Below are 20,631 nucleotides of genomic sequence, written 5' to 3' on the forward strand. Positions count from 1 at the left end.
AAGGTATGTGCCATCACACCCAACTACTCTCTTTTTTTCTTTTGAGTACTTTATCCTGTTTTTTCTCCCAAGCCTACATATATTTTTAAACACAGTGAACCTTTTAGAGATTTTTTTGTCTTTAAATGTATCTTTACTGTGTGTCTCTCTTTTTCTGACCACATGAGTCTTTAATTCATTAAGCAATATGGCTAAAATTAAAGCCGTGTCTTTGATGGCTGGATCTAGCCCATTCCTTAGTTTTTTTCTGAGAGTCTGGCCTCATGACAGAGGTACCGGCTGGAGCCATGTTTATTGCTACAACTCTACGGAGTTTCAAGGTCCCTGACATCACCCAAAAGTATGCAGTCAGCTTTTCATCAACACCATTTAAGAGTTTTGTGGCAAGACCTCTTAAAAGAGCTGCAAGGTTTTGTAGCTAAAGCCGAGTCAGGAAGCCTCTCTTAAATGAGAGCACTTGCCTCTAGCAAGCAGAGCCCACCTGAGAAAGTGCTGCTATCAAGAAGCCGTGTTTAACTCTATTTTTTTTTTTATCTAGAATAATTTCCCAAGCTCTCTCAGGTTTTTAAGTGGATTTGGTCATTCCCATGTTGGCACGTCAGGTATATAGGTTTCTTGTAAGAAAAAGTAGTTGAACATCACAGTAAGAATGTTATGACAAAAGTGTTAGCTATTCACACTTTTGTTATTGTTTGATATAGAAGTGTCACAGGATACAAGGGCTAACATTTCTCAATACATACCTTCAGAGACTTCTTTTGAGAGTTAAACAACTTAGTTCTCCAGCTCAACAAATGACTATTTGGGGCAAGGGTATTAAGATTTGTGGAATATACTTCACTCCACTATTGACAGACAGTATGACAGACTCTACAAGTTGTGGGTTGTGTGACAGAAAGAAAATGTCTTCTTTCTTTGTGCCAAAGCATCTCCTTCTTCACAGGATTATACATCGGGAATTGTGTGAGATGATCTGAACCTGTTGGCATCTTGGGACTTTCTAATAAGGTAGGCGCAAGAGTGAAAAGCACTACAAAGGGAACACAGAGAGAATGAAAGTAGGTCAAGGGATGTATGAAGGCAGCCACACATACTGGTTGGTGCCTCTGTCCATTTTATAACTACTAATGAGAGAAGGGTACTTAGCACATGTCTGGTAGGTGAGTAGAAGACATGTTCATGTTTAGGCAGCCCTTGTTACTCAAGGGATCACAAAAGCAACCAAACAGAAAACACACTTGAAAATGGAGGGAGAAGTGGGCTTGGCAGGAGCAGAAGGGAGATAAGAGAGGGTACTGGGCATGATCCTGATCAGGATGAATTTGGTATGTATATAAGATTCTCTATTATTTGATTCTCTCATGTCAAGCAATAGATTTATTTATGTCAAGCAATAGATTTAATTAAAAATAAGCTTGGAAGAGGGAGAGAAAAATCAGCCACATCTTGAATGCTTTGCTGATACCTTTATTTACATATTTCCCCTTTACAGATGATGGTGACGAAAAGCAGATGGATTTCCCAATCCCCCCTCCCCCACAGAGTACAGACACAGATTCTGTTCAGCATATACAAGCATTGGGACACGTACAAACTCATCTCACTGGGTTACTGGTGGCAGGAGTTCAACCTACAGAGCAGTCTGGTCACCTCAGGCCTAGTTAGGAGCAGGTCCATGCTTCAGGGGGCTGTCATTACTCTATGCCCTGCCACTGGGGTGCCAGCAGGGGAAACAAAACTGAGTCATGGTGATCAGAGATTCCTAGCCCTGCCATGTGCTTTTAGCAGGTGACAAGGGGGCACTTGATTGGCTTTCAGCAAGACCCACAGTCACATAGAAATCTGTACCTCAAGGTTGCCATCTGCAAATGGAGAACAAACTGTGCCCAAAGATGTCACAGGGCTAGAACAAGACTCCAAATAGAAATGGTTTGTCAAAAGTGTTTTTCCAAAGGGAAAAGTCTATATAAATTTAAGGGAGTTCAATTGATTGCAATTGTGTGAGTACCCCAGGGATGGCAGTGGACTGGCTTTTGAGTCCAGGGGCCAAGAAAGCAGTCAAACATTTAGACTGTGCCTGAGGTGAGCACCAATCAGTGGCAGGTAATGGCTGCTGCCAAACAGAATGTACTCAGTTTCTTGGTCCCAGTGAGTCACCAAAGCCTAGCATCTGGATCAGGGCTGGGAAAGTCACTGGGGAAGTTATAGAACGAATCACAAAGGTCAAGGAGAAGGAAGAAGGGGGCATACAAAGCAAGGGAAATTACAAATATTTCACACACAAATAGATACCCATTGGATGAAGGGAACTGAATTGGGACTGCAGATGGAGGCAGGTGGGGAGACGGAGATAGCACAGCAACAGAGAGAGGTTACTTTCCCAAATATGCCCACTTGCTTGTTCCTCACCTCCTACAGAGATTGTGTGTGTGTGTGTGTGTGTGTGTGTGTGTGTGTGTGTGTGAACCAGGTTAGGAAAAACTCTCTCTAGGTACTTCTGATGCTGTTGCTGTTATCTCCCAACTCCTTTGGCAAAGGGGCTTGGCACCTCTTGGGGAACTGCAGAGGCTGCCCCATGAGCTACCAGCTGGAGCCTACAGGTTAAGGCAAATCAGCCAGTAGATCAGATTGAAGAAAAAGAATGTAATAGGGAAAAGCACGCGTGCGTAGTTATCCAGGCGGTAAACATGGATGCAGATGCGGCCCCGCTGCCAGGTGCGGCCTTCACAACCAGGAGCCATGCACAAGTATCTCCTGAGAACCTTGAAGCACACATAGCTTCTGTCACATCGCCTCCGGGGACACTGGGGTCTTCGTGACTGCTGGACTGGGCAATACTGATGCTCCTCATCAGCATTCCTATCATAGGTGATGATCTCACACACAAACACTTCCTGCTGCTGGAGGGCACGGGCACGGGCACGAGCTCGGGTTCGTGCACGAGCACGAGTACGTGTATTAGTATGGCTACCAGATGGAAGCTGAAACAGAGAAAAAAAGAAGGAAACAATCCAGGAGATGTGAATCAAGAGTAAAGGTTGCCTAGAATTCCCTAGAAACTACACTTGCCATACTAGTTCTGAGCCCTCTGGAATTTCCACCATCACACCAGGAGGTTTATTTCCTCCACAACCCCAGGGAACTTCCAATCACTTGGGAAGCTAGTACCCTCATCTAAAGCTTTGCCGCCCACACCAACACCCGGTACTTACATGGTAGAGCTTTGGAGAAGTCTGTCGTTTCGTCTCGTTGTAGATCAGGAAGTTCAGCACAGCAAACTCTAGTAGAGTACAGAAGCACAAGACGAAACAAATGGAAATATACAAGTCCAAAGCCGTGAAATAGGAGACACGTGGGAAATTCTTACGGGAAAGGGTGCCCAGCGTGGCCATGGTGACTACAGAACTGACTCCTATAAGAGCAAGGAGTGAAGGTGGGCTAAGCTCCTGATCTATGCATTAAACTGCTTACAGAATAGCAGGAGAAACAAGTATTTTTCTTCTGACACATGCCCAAACAAACTACTTTCTTACCTACAGAGGTCCTGGCCGCAGAATCCTCTATCTTGATCCAGAAGGAGACCCAGGAGAGCATTGTGGTCACAGATGAAGGGACATAGTTTTGAAAGACAATGAAGCCAAACCGCCTGCTCACATTGAAGAAGAAGGTCATGACCATGAAGTCACCTGAAAGACATACAACACACCGCTCTGGCCTGATGTCTAACACCACATAAATATCTTGGATTTCACTGTCCAGCTCAAGGACATCCTACCAGAGTTCGAGAATAAAGGCACACTATTTTCAATGCAATACAGTAGAAGCCCAGAGGGGAGACTTACTCTAAGACACCTGGCCAGTTGAGAGATAAGTCAGCATGAGAGTATTAATAAATCCTCTCACTTAATTATTCTTCCTCTCAATAGCAATGGGTCTGTTAGAAGCTGCTTAAATATGTAGCTCCAGCTGGCATACTCTGTTACGCATATGGTCTCTAACACTCTTCATAGTATTATGACTTCTGTTACGCAGGCTGTCTCTAACACTCTTTATGGTATTATGACTTCATACTTGGTTTGCCCAGAGCATCATTTTTACTCTCCACATGATACTGGATACTAAATTGCTTTAACTATGACTTTTCTGTGAAGCCAGGCCCTGAATTTCCACTTCTGTGATGTTATAGACTTCTGTGACTTTGAATTACGTGGACTTTCAAGTCCCTACCAGGAAGAGCTCATGTAAAGCCTTCAGCTTAGCCCATAACCAACCAAGCCTGGAATAACATGAAAGGTAATGTTATTCAGTGCTGTTTGCTACCCATGGGCAATAGCCCTGGAAAGAAAGCAGACTCCAACCCATGGGCAATAGCCCTGGAAAGAAAGCAGACTCCAACACCAGTTGTCTACACTGAAGACACTCCAGGAGACAGACCAGGTGCTGGCGAGGCTGGAGTGGGCCTTTGCTCCAGCTGTCAGAAGCACTGGTACTGGATGAATAAAGTTTCTATATTCTTGTGAGAAATGGCAAAAAGTGCTCTGGGACCAGTGGAAAACGTGGTTCCCGAGTAGCAGTATATTTCACACTAGAATGCCTCCGGCACCACACCAGACCACGCTATGCTACTAGCCAGAGTGACCAAATTATTAGCTCTTCTGCCTTGGAGTCTTGACTGTGACTTAAAACTCCCTTCACATCTGAGTTAATATGGTTGTTATTATGCTGCTGGATTTCTTGTTCTTTAAATTTATTCTGACTAAGGAAGAAATTTCCTAATTTATTAAAAGTTGGAAATTTGCCAAGAGAAGGATACTAACATGTGTTTCCTTCTTTCTGATGAGCGAAGAAGGAAAACCAAAGGAAGAAAGATGTCTAGAGCTGGCAGCAAAGACAAAAAAAATGTATTAAAGATGATTGTTGCTCTTACCTGCTTTTGTCCAGATCATGGTTGTTAATAGCACTGTCAAAAAGACAAAATTAAAAAGACTGTCCAGAAGATTCGTGAACTGAAGACATTGAAGAGAAAGAGAAGAGAAGGAATTGGGGAGCATAGTCCCAACAGAACAGAAGAAAGCAAAGCTATGACAGTGGCACTAGGCCTTTAAATTTGACATAGTGGAAGAATGACATCAGTTAGCGTAAACTGGATAGTTGTAAGGGAAAAGAACTAGGTTGATGAGTAAACATCCCAAAGATTCTCATTACAGATGAACAAGAAGAATTTCTTGATAGGAAGAACTATCTAGAGAAGGAAGAAGTCTCTGCAAGATGCTGAACTCCTGATGATGGCAAAATTTCCTCATATGCTCAACAACCATCAGTAAAGGATGGCTCACTTACTACAGGCAGGGCTCTACTTTCTGAGAAGCTCCTGAAGCAGAGCCTCTGCTCTAAGGTCCCAATGCAGGCCAAGTTGTAGGGCATTGCTGCATTCTGAACCCTGAAGAATGAGTATATTTGTGTTCTAGCTGGAAGGAGATGCTTCAGGGTTGAACTGGCAGAGTTGGGACTTGTTTAAAGATAACCCTGGTAGTGGAGAAAGCATGAGTTAAGAACAGGTTATCTTTAGCAGAAGAGAAGACCTATTATTGTCTCCACAGGGAGAGCTGGTGCTTACCCACTGCCTTTGCTTTACCGATGATCCTGGCTCTGGGGCTTTGTAGTCACTAGGGCACCATTTTGAAACAATGTGCAAATCATCTACTAAACGGAACCACTAGTGACTTGAAAGCCCCTGAGCCTTGTCTCTGACAGTTCTGATGATGGGTCTCCACCTATCTGGAGAAACTGAGGGCCAGAGAGCTAAGAGGCAGGTCCATGGTTATCTAGTAGAAGAGCAAGAATCCCAAAGCCAAAAGAAGCAAAGTGGCTTTCTCAGAGCTCCCCATGAAGAAGGAAAAGCATTTGTAAAGCAGCATCCATCCCCTGCCTAGTACTATGCAAGCAAAGCTTTAGCCAGGTAAGCGTGAGCGTCCCTCACCCAGTGACCAATAGTGGCAAAAGCAGATTTTGTGTCAGCACACAGTAGCAAAGCCAAATGCTTCACATGACAAAAGGCTGGCTGGGTGACCTGCTCCATCCACTTTCTTGTCAGTACATGTGAAGAGGGTCCAGGGTTGCTCTCAGAGCTACCCTGGGAAGATTCCTTGGCTCCTCATTCAGATCACCTAGGAATACAAGCAAAGATGCTCACATCTATTCAGGAGCTACAAATTAAGAGACCCAGAATCTGCCCCTTTCATTTTGTTAGGAAAAGATCAGAAAATAAAAATATCACCATGCCTATGTTTATTTCACTATGAATTCTTTGGTGGTAATCTGTGCTTTTCACAGTTGCTTCTTTAAGATAATGTTGCTGCAGCAGGCGCTGCAGCTGAGTTACTACCCAACCCTAACTAGCTGCCATCATTATGCTAGCTTCCCCTTCTCCCTCCTGCTAGGGTGGAACTTGATTCCCATTCAACCAGCTTGGATTACTTCTGAGTGAAGATAAATCACACAAGTACCTCCTCTCCCTCCTCTCCAATGGTGTCTAAGTAAACCAGTGACATAAGAAAGACATTGAACCCAAAGGGTCTAAAAAATAAAGACAAATGAATATTCCAAAAGTCACAAAAATGAATCTACTTACCTCATCTTGCAAGGGGCTTGGCAAAGCACTTACATCTTTGCAGATAAGACTGAGACATAGCTACAAAGTCTCAGTTTCCTCTGCAAACAGTTGTAAGTGCTTAGCATGTGTAAGAGAGAAGTGATGTCCTACACAGTGTTTCCATGTGTTCTTTACATAGTATTTATACAGACAGCCATTTCCAGGTATTGGTACTATTCCCTCAGACTCTGCCCAACCTGAGCTCCCTCTGGACACCTACCAACAGGGGTGGAGATGATTTCAGTTTTGTTGTACATTCCTCTAAAATCAAAGTCGAATGGCTTCCAAGCGTTCTCATTGATTTCAAGCTTGAAATTCTCCCACTTGTAGATTATCTCATGCTCATCATAGGAAACTGAAAATCAACAAGGAAAAGAGGAGTGAATGAGGCTGGGAAGCTCAGTGGAGTGGCCCACGAGCACAGTGTCAGCTTTAGCCATGGTTTGGAGTTTTGACACTAGCTTCACGAGCTTTGGGACCTTGCCTCTGGCCTGGTTGTTGGAGTCCATTCAATAAGCACATTTGCCCTGGGATCTGAATGCACAGAAGAGTAAGCCATGAACTTACCCCTCCAGCATTCACATTTCGTTGAGTAAGGCCACACAGCTGGGATTTTTGGAGCTGTCCACGGAACAATGGGCAAAGTAGGGAAAGATCACTCACTTGGGGACACACTTGGAAAAGACTTCCCTTTAAATTGGGAAAGTAAACATCCTCCATATAGATGCGGCTGAAAAGCATGAAAGGGAAGCACAGAGAGGGAAACATGGAAACAGCAAAATTTTAGGGCGACTCCACTTCACAGATGGGTTTTGTCACAGAAAGCAGCAGGGGTCTGGTCATGAAGGTTCATTTTTAAGGAATTTAGAATTGAGCCATGACAGCTAAGGAAAGATTTGAAATGAGGAAGTGACCTGGTTTACATGGTGTTTTAGCTGGGTCACTCTGGTTCTAATGTAAGTGTGTAAGCATGTTGGCATGGTGCCAGTTATGGAACGCTAGTGCAGTAGTCTTAGACACAACAAAGTGAGCAAAGGCAGGAATGAGAGCTCAGAAAGCAGAGAAATAGGTGGGATCGATAGAGATTCAGAGGGAACACTAGCAGCATGTGTGCACTGAGTAGATGTAGGAGGTTAACGAGAGGGGAGTGTCAGAGTTCTTGGCTTGGACAGCTGGGTGGGTGATGGTTTCCTTCAATGAGGCTAATAGCAACACAGAAGCAACACATTTGTTTTGGAGGCAGGAGTTGGGAAAAGACAATGAATTTATCTTAGGATATGTTCTGTTTCAAAGTGAAGATGTTGCAGAAGTTCAAGCAGAAGATGATAAAGCCCCGAATCAAGGCAGAAATGGAGAGGAGCAGACATACTTCAGGTACACTTCAGAAGCAGGGGACTAGCTTAAGGTAGAGCAGGGGTGAGGGAAGAATCCAACATAAAGCCAAGGTAATGCAAACACAGCTTTGTTGGCAGGAAAGGAGGTGAGGACGGAAGATGGAGGCTTGCAGCAACTTTGGCATTGTCACAGGAACAAAAGCAGAAGCAGAAAATGTAAAAGGTAAAGATGAGAAAAAGAGGGGCCCAGCATATCTCTGGATCCCCAGAAACCTAAGAAGGTACTCACAGCTAGAGAAAGACAGAGGGCAAGAGTGAGAGTCCATTGGAAATTTGAGCATGTGGAGTGAGCAGCTCGCATCAATGGCCATCCTAGAAGGGAGAAAGGAGCCTCGTTAGGCTGGCTCTGGGCACTTAGGTATTCACTCAACACTGACCAGGGGATCACCTCCAATGAATGGCATCAGTAGAATTTAAGACAAAAAGCTCAAAGGAGTGATACAAAGAGGGAAGAAGATCTTCTAATATCTGACTACTGGGCTCCATCATCAGAGAAGCACATGGAACCGACTAGATTGATTGTTCTTGCTTGCTCAGCCCAGTGCTCTATGCTCTACCCCCATACTCTTCTCCACCACCTCCATGCTCCACACTGCTGATACGAGAATCTCCTTCCAGGCATTCAAGTTATGTAGCCTAGTCTTGACACCTCTTCAACCGATGTATTTCTACTCTGCCTGGACAATTCCACCACCGTGGACGTGTCCTTATATACAGTGCCCACTTAGGATGGAATTGTCCAGGCAATGCAGTCATGCTGGCATCTTTAAGAACTGTGGGGCAAAGAACAGCTCACATGTTTGTCACAAGCTTGAAATGTGTATTTAAGCAGTATCTTTTATTTTAAGATCTTAGTATCTATATCTGCATAGGAAGAGATTGAATTCCTGGTCTAGAAAAGTTGCACAGGTTTTTAGGAATATTGTTCAAGATGATATATCTACTTAAGAGTCCTTAGCTAAAATTTTCTGAAAGAGTGAGAGAGTCCTAGGAGATGAAACACTAAAGGTTTGACATACCTAACTGAATACAACACCTTTCCATCCTTGTGGATGAGAGCCATCTGGTTGGGCATGGTGACATCGTATTCATAAGTCCTCTTAGAATTCCTAAAATAGGTATCCGGGATCCACAACTGTTTCACCACGTTGCCATGTAGAACAAGGGTCTCAAAGGTGTCATTGTAACGAAGCCGCTCATCATACCAGGACTGGTAGAAGATGATGTCAATGGAATATTCCTGGTGGGAAGGGACAGAAAACCATATACTTGGGGCTAAGTAGACAATGGCTAGTCACATGCAAATGGGATGTTTGTTAATACTTAACATGGAACCCTGAAGACAGCATAGTAGAATACACAATACACTGGCCCAAGAAGCAGAAGAGGGATGGAGTTCCTTTTTTTCTATCCAGTTCTTTCAGTCTCATGACTGAAAGGGTCTCAGACATTAACACAGCCAAGAAATCAGTGACCTCGTGCTCAATTGCCACAAGTAAGAGAGTAAAGTCCCCACATTATATGGTGATTAATGCTATTCTTCCACAGCTCAGAACTGTAGAAAGGGTTGTGACAAATGAGTTCGCTACATTCTACTTTCTTATACAAAATTCCTTTGTGCCTTGTAGAAGAATGCAAAGGAAGACTAAATCCTGTTCTGGAGAGCGAATCTCCAGAAGTGACATTTCATCATTTTTGTTTTGTTGTTTGATATGGGATCTCATTACAAAGCCTGGGATAATCTCAAAGTTGTAAATATTCTGCCTCATCTTTGTGGGAAGCTCCCTCAAACAGCTCTGCTGTCTTCTATGGCCTCTCCTCTCTCTACCAGTAGGCAAAGGCCTCATGTCATAGACAGACCCTTAAGTTGCACCCACCTAGGACTACAAAAAGTAAAGCAACATATGTTTGGATGCAGGAATTTTCCAATGTCAAATGTTCTGAAAAGAGAGTAATATTCTCAAATATGCACATTGCCTTCATCAATAAATCCCTGGGCTATGGTGGATCACTACCCAGATGAGCTCAGTATTCACTGTAGCTATAGAGGGCCATAGTGCTGTTCCTACTCTGTCAACACTTTTTCAGCCCATACACTGCAAACCAAAAATCCCAGCTCAAAAGTGCTCAGAAATGTATAAGCACACACAACTCGTTGTACACAGAAAAGGTTCCCTTTCAGCTTTTATTCATGGCGCAGAGCTATTAAATCAACCCAACCATTCATTTCACAGAATTATATTTTAAAATGAAACAAATTGACTCACAAGAAAAATGTCTATCTATTGTCATTTTTTAACAAGGAGAATTATGCTTGTGCTTTGCTTTATTTTTCCTTTCAAATAAGTGCCCATATAATCTCTGAAGAGTGTGTGCACATGAATAGATAGTTCCATGATCATGTGGTCTCTACATATGATGAATCCCATAAACTGTCTGTTAAACATCTAGGAGGATATTTAATAAGACGTACAAGAAGCAAGAAGTTCACGTGGCTGAAGCTTGTAGGTCAATACACAGATGGCAAGACAATTGTAATTAATTTGAAGCAAGCACCAGAGCTATGCCGCAGCACAATTAAAGGCAGGTTGCCAAATTAATTTTAGAAGAAGTTAAACTGAGACTCAGATAAGATGTGCAAAGTTCCACAGGCAGTGATTACAGCGGCTCTGCCACTCAGAGCACCGTTACCCTAGCTTTACTCTAGCTTTACCCTGCCATTTGTTTTCTTCACATGCACCACAAAAAATGTCCTTTGGGTATCAAAGTCCAACTTTCCCAGGTCTTTCCTGAATAATCTTGCACTAAAGAACAAGTATCAGATGGGTCTCATGACACGGGCCTGTAATCTTAGATACTTGGGAGGCTGAGGCAGGAGGATGAAATGTTTGGGTCATGCCTGGGCTAGATTGAAGCAAGGCCAGCCTAGGAAAATGAGTAAGACCATGCCTCATAAGTTACAAAATAATTACAAAAAGAGGCCAGTGACATACCTCAGTGGTAGAGTATTTGTTCATCACGAGTAAGACATTGTGACCGGAAGCTAAAGGACATTAGCACCCTCAGAGCAAAGGGAACGAAATCCCTGCTGGCCTTTACTGCACTGGGGCAATAAGTTGTGGAAGCAGTCACTCGACTGCTGGTAGCAAGAAAGGGCAACATTTTTACCACAATAAACTAGAAAAGCAGGCAGATAATGCCAAACTCCTGATCATGCCCAGCCCTGCCCTGTCATGTTCTGTCCTGCCCTACTCCATCTACCCTCACAAAGAGCCTTCAAAGAATTTGCACTTTCCCAGTAGCTGGCCAAGTCTCATCTGCATCCTAGCACACGCACTGTATGGTGGGTGATAGGGAACTTGCGTCTCCTGCAGCTGTGCTGGAGGTCTGCTATACAATATTCAAAAAAAATATGCCACTGCTGTTTAAGAAGATAGCAATTATAAATTCCTCATACATCAACATATAACTAATGGTATGCGATTCAATTTTCCCTCAGTTTGACAGGGAACTAGAGATTAGTTTAGCTAAAATAGAAATGCTGTGTTTCAGAATTGACTTAATTAGAATCACCTGCAATAATTACCATAGTAAGAGCCAGCCAGTATTAGCAACGTACTGTGACCAGGAAGTTTTTGTCAGACTAGTCACTGCTTTTAAGGACAGACTGGGTGTTTTCAGAGGTAAACAAGGAGGGGAGTAGAAATATTTGATTACAACACTATGGTTTTAGGTTTCTCTTTACTCTTCTACCTGCCCCAGTGACTGGTGCCAAATATCCACTTCACCAACTCCACTGAATGGGTTGCTATTCCTTTGACCAACAAACCTTGCTGAGACAATCAATAGCTTCAAATGTTGAGGTCAGAAAAGGGTACTTGACTGCCACGAAGAACAACAGAGATAATCCATGCTGGAGCATTGGCAGAATCTGTGGCTATATGCTAGACACCTATGTTCTCCTCAGCAAATGAATTAGAAGAAAGCAGGCTGAACAAGCACAAGGACCCCCCACACACACCTATTTTATTGAATTATGTAGAACTATGTAGAAGCTGAAACTTCTGGGGGAATTATGTATCATATAAGGCTTTAGAAGGTTTAAAAAGTCTTATCAATTAAATAAATCAGGCTGCTGGTCCTATGCTGACCCAGCTCTGTGTATGATATCTAGCTGAATGACTTATAGATAATTAGATTGCATAAATAGAAGCTCAGATGAAGCTAGTGCTAGAGAGACTAATAGATGTTGAACAAGGAGAGATGGCGCTTAAGTGGGGCTAATGGCTTGCTGCCACAAGTACTCTTGCGGAGAATAGAAACTAGTTCCCCCAAATTATAACCTACACAAATTGCCTGACAAGTTTGCCACTGCTTTTTGGTTTTATGGGACATTCAGAATACAGAACCAAACAATTTAGATCATTTGTTGTTATTTATCAATGTGTGTGATCTCTCCTACTTATAAGCCTATGAAATTTAGCCAACACTAACTAGGTGAAGGTGGAAAGCTTATTAATAAAGAAAAGAGTCAGCTTGCTAGAATTTAAAGTGGCATAATAAAGAGAAAGAGCATAATAAAAAAGGAAAAAAGCCATTCTGAGCTACTCTTTCACTCACTCTATGGAAACAGCGTGCTTTCCATTAAGGTTACTTACCTCCAAATCTATCAGGAACACCCATCTCAACATCAAAGCTCTCAACTCACCCAGATCACACAGTGCTTATTAGGCATAAGTATGTTAAAACTGGCTCTACCTTTGGACAAACCAAGTCATGAACATTATGGAGCTGGTTACCACAGCCTTTCTTTGTCAGATACTGCACATCTGAATTTTGCAGAGCATCTTTTGTAATTCATTTGGTCAGCTACCATATACTATGTTCTTAGCATTAAGTAGTTCATAACAGAGAGACCAAGACCAACATAAAACAATTAGTTACCATGAAATAATCGAGATAAGAAAGATAAGCTACTTGTGAGCCATGAAAATGTGAATGCTCAGAGACGGACATGGTGTATGAAGGGATTAATCAGCTGCTATGTGAGTCAGAGAAATTGTCATGAAAAAGATGTTATCCAAGCTGGACCCTGAATGAGTGAAAAAGTAGAGCAACGGCATCTCAAACTTGAACAAAAGTCCCCCTCTGTGGTACAAGGTTGTCCTGGTATTTGCATAGTATAGTGTGGTCACAGTCTATGGACTTCAATGGGGTGAAAAAGAAGAATCATAGGAGAGGGCATGTAATGTGGAGTCCCCTCTGTGTGCTGTGATTACCATTAATGAAGAAAGAAACTACTTTGGACCTATGGCAGGGCAGAACTTAGCTAGGTGGGGAAAACTAAACTGAATGCTGGGAAAAGAAGGGTGGAGTCAAAAAGATGCCATGGAGCCACCCTCCAGAGACAGAAGCTGGGAACTTTACCCAGTAAGCCACAGCCACGTGGTGATATACAGATTAATAGAAATGGGTTAAATTAATATAAGAGTTAGCCAATAAGAAGCTAGAACTAATGGGCCAAGCAGTGATTTAATTAATACAGTTTCTGTGTGATTATTTCACTTGCTAGATTATGGGGTTGAACTCATCTTGAAATTTGCAGGCGAATGGATGGACCTAGAAAAAAACCATATTGAGTGAGGTAACTAAGAAAGACAAATATATGTACTCACTCATAACTGGCTTTTAGACAAAAAGCAAAGAAACATCATCCTATAATCCACAACTCCAGAGAACCTAGACAACAAACAGGACCCAAAGACAGACATATATGGATCTAAATAGGAAAGAAAAAAAGACTAGATCTCCTTAGTAAATTGGGAGCATGGGGGTCACGGGAGAAGGTAGAAGGAGAGGGAGGAGGGAGGGGAGCAGAGAAAAATGTATAGAACAACAAAAACAAACAAATAAATAAATAAGGAAAAAAGAAAAAACCAGAGGCACATCACTGAGGAGACTTGCTCAGTAGGGCTGGGCAAGGATATATTTACATATTTCAAATAGAAGATGCTGAAGGTTAGCTGAGGATCATATTGATAACAGTGGAAAGAAAAGGAGACAAAAGGATTAAGAAAAGATTATGGGGACAACAAGAAAAGGCAGCTATAGATTTAAGTTCATCATAATAATCAGACAAAAGAGAGACATTCCATTGTGGTATTTAAGTTATTTTATTGTTTTTACTTTGAATGAAAAACTCAAGTTTAGAGTCACAATTCCAAAGGTCCTCTTCAGGCAGCAGACTTACCTTTTCCATTCATGTTCTTAGATTAATTGTGGCTAAAAATCCCCACCTGACCCCCAAAACAACAACAGAAACCCACCTCTTGTAGTAGTAACACAAAGAGCAGAAAGCAAGAGTAACTGGCAGGCCCCTTATCTCGGTGCCCAATCTAGGAAAAGCTGTCATCAAAGCTCTGTACTCACCATGTCTAGGGTGGAAATAGGCCCGAGGCTGTTGACAAAGATTTCAACACTGACCACAGTGGGCTTCTCTGTAAGGTAAGAAGTAGTACAGAGTAAATGTCACATAAAGGCATGGCACCAAGGAGGGAGTTATCAAAGGGGAGGGGAGAGGGCCAACCCTACTTCCTTTGTTCTTTCACAGAAAGCCCATGGGCTTTAAGGTTAGGCACACACACACCTTCAGGTCATAAATCTTATTTTGGAATTGGAAAAACTGAGGGCAAAGAAGGGGAAAGTGTTGACCTAGAGGAGTTCTTGTGGCTTACCTGGTGCATCAGACCAAGGTGTCCTGTATGTGGCACCTCCACCTATATATAACCCATGTTCATTGCCCACAACTACATACGAAACCTCCTTTTCCTTCAGAGAGGAGAGGGCTTTCTTCTGTTTACATACCTCCAATGCCAGGGCGCAGTTTATGGTCGTAGTTACTTAGGATGGTGCTAAGGATTCGAGAAGCTCTTGTCATTTTCTCTCCTGAGCCCCCAGTCTTGCAGTCAGCAGCAAGTTCTGTTTCTTCTGCTGGAAGCTTCTTTCCACTAGGCTGAAGCTCCTGCTGGTTCTGGGGTTCTGGCTCCATCTCCGGTTCAGGCTCCGGGTCTGGCTGGGGCTCTGGCTGAGGATCTGGCTGAGGGTCTGGCTGGGGGTGTGGCTGGGGGTGTGGCTGGGGGTGAGGCTGGTGGTCTGGCTCGGGCTCCTGCTGGGACTCCTGCTGAGGCTCAGGCTCCGGCTCAGGCTCTGGTTTGGGCTCAGGCTCCGGCTCCGGTTGGGGCTCCGGTTGGGGCTCCGGTTGGGGCTCCGGCTCGGGTTCCGGTTCGGGCTCTGGCTCGGGCTCAGGCTCAGGCTCCGGCTGGGGCTCCGGTTGGGGCTCCGGTTGGGGCTGGGGCTCAGGCTCCGGCTCCGGCTGGGGCTCAGGCTCAGGCTCCGGCTCCGGCTGGGGCTCAGGCTCCGGCTGGGGCGGGGGCTGGGGCTGAGGCTCTGGCTCTGGCTCAGGCTGGGGCCTTGGCCTGGGTTTGCGCCCAGCTTGGAGCTGGCCTGGGGTCTGGGGTTCAGGGTGAGGGTGGGGCTCGGGCTGAGGCTGGGGCTCAGGCTGAGGTTGGGGTTCAGGCTGGGGTTCAGGCTGAGGCTGGGGTTCAGGCTGGGGGTCGGGCAAGGGCAGGGGCCAAGGCAGGGGATAGGGCAGAGGCTGGCGCCCAGCAGGCGGCTGAGGCTGGGGCTGGGGCTGGGGCTGGGGCTCAGGCTCAGGCTGGGGCTCAGGCTGGGGCTCAGGCTGGGGCTCAGGCTGGGGCTGGGGCTCTGGCTGGGGCTCCGGCTCTGGCTCTGGCTGGGGCTGAGGAAGGGGCCAGGGCAGGGGCTGGGGCAGAGGCTGGCGCCCAGCCAGGGGCTGGGGCTGGGGCTGGGGCTGCGGTTGGGGCTGGGGCTGAGGCGGGGGTTGGGGTTGAGGCTCTGGCTCAGGCTGGGGCTGGGGCAGGGGCTGGGGCTGAGGCAAAGGATGAGGCTGGGAGCTAAAGACTACATCAACATCATGGCCCAGGGATTTGGCCTGTGGCTGTGGCTGAGGGCCGAAGACTACATCATCATCAGCAGGGGATTCAGGATCAAGCTGAGGCTGAGGCACAGGCCTAGGCTGAGGGCTGAAGACTACGTTTTCATTCTCCAGGTTAGCGTGAGGTCCAACCCTAGAATATATGATCAAAAAAATTAAGTTCTAGCCTCTAATCAGCCTGATGTCTTTTGGGACAGGAGGAAACCAAAATATTTACAACACAAGGCTTAATTAGTGAATAGTCATAGTAACTGAGGAGGCACTTACAAATGAAACTTGCTAATTCCTTTTAAATCTTATTGCTCTTTCTTGGCTTTGTATGCACTCCTTCTTTCATAATTCTTTACTTTAAAATAGTCAACAACAAACATTAGACTAAATTTTCAGAGGCCATTTTGTGTGCAATCAAGTGGTGGGCATTGTTTGCGTGAACTCTGGCCAATCAGCTGCTGTGTGCTGTTACTAACCTAGGCCTTACAACTGCCCGAGCCTCAGCACCTGAGAGGACAGGGCAAGCCAAAGGCCAGGAGCTGCTGAGGAATTCTTGCAAGCAGATAGGACTGAAAATTTCTGGCATGGTTCCCTAATCCTCATATTGAGTGGAGAAAGGCAGGCTTTGTGGCTGTCTCTATACCGTATACGGTACCCAGGAAATGGATAAACAATAGGAGAGCATCTTAGGTGCCAGGGCCAATAACGACAATAGCAATAATAATGATAATATTTTTAATAACAACCACACTTTAGAAATTCATCTGTTAATATATGAAAGTCCCCATACTGCTAGAGATCAGGATGAAAGGGCCCCACTCTGGTCATTTTGTGATGTCTTATCAGTTGTAGACTTATTATTTCAACAACTTTCTGTATATGGGTTCTAATTCAATAAGAAGGCATTTTAACAAAAAAATCCCACCCTGTCTCAAAAAAAATCCCACTGGCTAATATGTAGATAACACTTGAGTCCTGATTTTTAAAACCAAAACTGTAAAAATTATATAGTAGAGAGTAACTGAAGCATGAATAAATCATTCTTAAATATTTGCTGTGATAATGATATTTTTATTGTAGCCCTTAATGACTACAATATTTACATACAAAATGATATAACATCTGAGAGTTATTCGTTAAAAAAATCCATGTTAAAATGGGTGGTTGGTAGATAGGGGGCAGAGAAAATAATTGACCATTGGTTTCTTCATTAATATTAAGGCTGATGGTGGCTATGTGAAAATTCAGTTTACTATATATCTTTGAAAAATACAATCAAAAGCATTTGAAAAAGATATCAGCACTAATTAACATTTGATGTTGAAAGGCAAGAGAGCAGTTTCCTTGAGGAAGTCTGTACATTTGATGAGGCTTGGGGGCTGCAGGGGAGATTGTTTCCTTATCATCGAGGTGCTGGTTACCTAATTATGCTTACTTTAAGAAAATTCACTGAGCTGTTGTTCATTTATGATCACTGTGTTTTCATATTTGTGTATTTCACTTGTAAAATAGTATTTTGAAGCTACCAGGCAAAGTTAATCCCTAAAATGGAGCAAGATACTAGGATGAGCAGGTCCCTGTGCTGCAGATCAGGGAACAGACAATTGAGCATCAAAGTGCATATTTTTCCTACAGTGTTCTGAGCTTTTAGAATAGTTTAATTGGCATACAGATGTGCTAAGCTAGTGCCATTTCCCACTTCTGAAATGGCTAATTCCCATAGTGGGCTAAGCAAGGACTGGGTTTGGGAAAAGCATTTCCACTTTCAAATACCATCTCTAGATGATATCTTCTTCCCTAACGCTTTTCAAGTCTCCGAGGCATCTGGAGGCTTATCCCCTAAGTCTCTGAAGAGAAAGGGCCAACAATAGGGATCAGAGTCCCTCTACTGGGCCTTCAAGGAAAATAACGAGTGTGGGGGGGTGATCCTTCAATTTGATTTTTGTCAGTGTAAACAAACAGCCACACCTTGAGATCTTTGGGGTTAAGAAGCTCCTGTGTATCCATACCCATCTCCAAAAAGCCACCAAGCTCTTTTTTTAAGGCTAGAAAGAATAAAGCCTAGAAAAGCACATTGGCCTAGTGGGATTTTCCAAGGAAACTTTTCAGACATCCACAGCCCTCCAAATGTGATAATCCTGGATGAGACTGAAGCTCTGCACTACCACCTTCCAAATCTGGCTGAAGATGAGAGCAAGGGAGCCCAAGGAAGGCCCCGGGTTTCTTTCTCAAATATGCTGGCCTTTTCAATTTATTGATGGATAAACCATATGGGGGAGAACTATGCTCAAAATCATACATCTGATTTGAAGCTGAGCCTGGATCAAATCGAAGTTTGGCCCCAAACACTCCACTGCCACCTCCCCTTTCTTGACATCACAGGTTGCCATGCTGACAGTGTGTGCACACGTCAGTGTCTGTCCCCCCCGCCCCGCCCCCGCCGGATGGGCTGTTTTTCCCTCTCATCTCCCTCCCTTCTTCTTCACGCCCCCTCCCTCATCCTCAGCCATCTTTTGTCCCAGAAAAATCCCATCTAAAGGGACATAGGTAACAAGAAATTGCTAATTCGCATTTAGAAACATTTACCAAGCCCCTGCAGAGGCCAGCCTCACCTTAGGGCACCAGGGAGTCAGCAGAGAGCCACATATGCCTCCCTGAGGGGCTATAACCTGGGGTGGGGAGAGACGACACATTGCCCCTCCTCAAAGCAAACAAATGAAAAGACACAAGCCAAATATGCCATGGAGACTTCTAGAAACTTCGACAGATGAAGAAGCTAGAAACTTCTGACAGCTCACACCCCACAGAAGAACAGTCTCCAAAATGAAAAGAAAGAAAGAAAAGGGAATTTAAAAGCACACGAAGCAGTCATCTTCCACCGTAAAACGCCAGAAATCCTAGGAACACTCTTTTTACCAATGCCCAGGGTCAGGGGATTAATGGAGGAAGGCTAACTGCTCAAGGGAAAACAGAAGAAGGGAGGGGGCTAGAAATCCAGGCCACAAACCACAAACCTCAGGAAAGATAAACATTCCAGCCTCTTGCTCAGGTCTGCCCCCAAGACCAAGCAGGGTGCCTTGGGAAAAGGGAGGCAGAAGGGATGGAAACCCTGAGATAACTAAGGCTCAGGCTCCTGCCTGGGACTGGAAGAAAATGCGACTGGATGGGGAAACAAGTAAAGTCAGAGTTGCCTGGCATCTTGCCTAGTACTCAGCAGGCGCTCCGGGGGAAAAATGTGAGCAAGAGTGAACAGAATAGGAAACACTCAAGCATTTCGAGGCACTCAGGCCCCTTAGCCCAGGATCCACCTTCCCAAAGTCTCCAGCCACCCCGAGTTGTACGCGCTAGCTCTAGATGTTTCCGCGCGCCCTCTCCCCTCTTCCTGCGTAGACTGTGAAAGGAAACCAGGTGCTCTTGCAGCTTGGCCGCCCGCTCCAGGGCTTTGAGGGCCAAGCGGAGTCCACGACGCCAACATAAGACAGTCCCACCTGCCTTCCCCGAGCTCCCCGTTGTCAGCCCGGGACGCCCTCCTACAAGGGGGCACATGAGAGGGTGGTGTGCGTCGAGGGGACAAGGGTCCAGGCTGGCCTTGCCATCAGGACAACGCCTTGGCACAGCGGGAGCTGGGATCAAGAAACCCCGGGGGTCCCGGAAGCCTGCTGGACACAGTGGGCTCTCGGGTGCTGGGATAGAGACTCACCTCCACTGGAGAGCCAGGAGTATGTTGAGGAGCATCAGGAGAACTTTGAGCAACATCTCGGCGTTGCCTGGCGCGACCACCTGTGTTGAGGTCGCAGCGCAGGTCTGGCCGCTCAGAGAGAGGAGGATGGTTTTGTTGGGCTCCAACTTTCACTCCTCCCACTCGCCCCGCCCCAGCCCGCGCTCCGCTCCGCACCGTGGGCCCGCCCCCTGAGCCCCGATGGAAATCTCCGACGACGTGACCACTGCGGCAGCCGGGAGCAAGGCTGGGGCGGGCAGGCAGGGGGGTGGAGAGGAGGGAGCCTTGTCGCCAGGGCCCCCAGCAGCCAGCACTGCGGCGCTGCCAGACAGCCAGGGCGGGGGGCGGGAGGAGTGAGGAGGAGGCGAGCCTGCAGCGTGAGGCCCTGGGCTTGGGGAAAACGCGCTAGCGGTTGTGGCTTGGGGAGCCTCCACTGGCTGGGCCAGGCGCGCGCAGGCAGGCGGGTGGGGGGCACTTTGCTGCGACCCCTTCCAGATCCCTGATTAGCTCTGAGGTCCTTGTGTTCTTCCTTACTACCTGTTGAGCCCGATTGCTCTTCCCCGTAGCCTTGATGATTTTTTCCTGGTCTTGCTCCATACCCTCCAGCCCTTTGGAGCACATCTGCTGGCCTCTGAAGGAAGCTAGATAACTCAGAACCACCCTTAGTGAAGGCAAGAAGAGATGTTTAGGGCTTCTCCCTAGTAACCTCTGATCTGATTCCATCTATAGGTCAATTCCAAGTGTACCCAGGAGGCAAGGGAACAGTCACCAGCTGGGGATCGGGCAAAGGCATTCACTGGAAGACTGAATCCCACAGGGGTATGGACTCAAAATTGTTTTCTGTTCAGGCTTGGGGCCTGGG

The 20,631-nt window shown here is 45.4% G+C and overlaps 1 protein-coding gene across 1 annotated transcript; it reads right to left on the bottom strand.

The window, feature by feature from the left end:
* Positions 1-1,508: 1,508 nt before the first annotated feature.
* Gabre (gamma-aminobutyric acid type A receptor subunit epsilon) lies at positions 1,509-19,807 on the bottom strand. The gene is made up of 9 exons (XM_038317243.1): positions 19,752-19,807; positions 14,911-16,193; positions 14,476-14,543; positions 9,066-9,286; positions 8,276-8,358; positions 6,873-7,007; positions 3,534-3,686; positions 3,213-3,412; positions 1,509-2,981 (listed from the first exon to the last, which is right to left on the bottom strand). Exons 1-9 carry the CDS (start codon positions 19,805-19,807, stop codon positions 2,595-2,597), a joined length of 2,586 nt encoding a protein of 861 aa, XP_038173171.1. The 3' UTR covers positions 1,509-2,594.
* Between the last annotated feature and the right edge of the window lie 824 nt (positions 19,808-20,631).

The sequence above is a fragment of the Arvicola amphibius genome, chromosome X, assembly GCF_903992535.2.
Source record: "Arvicola amphibius chromosome X, mArvAmp1.2, whole genome shotgun sequence".
NCBI classification, from domain to species: domain Eukaryota; kingdom Metazoa; phylum Chordata; class Mammalia; order Rodentia; family Cricetidae; genus Arvicola; species Arvicola amphibius.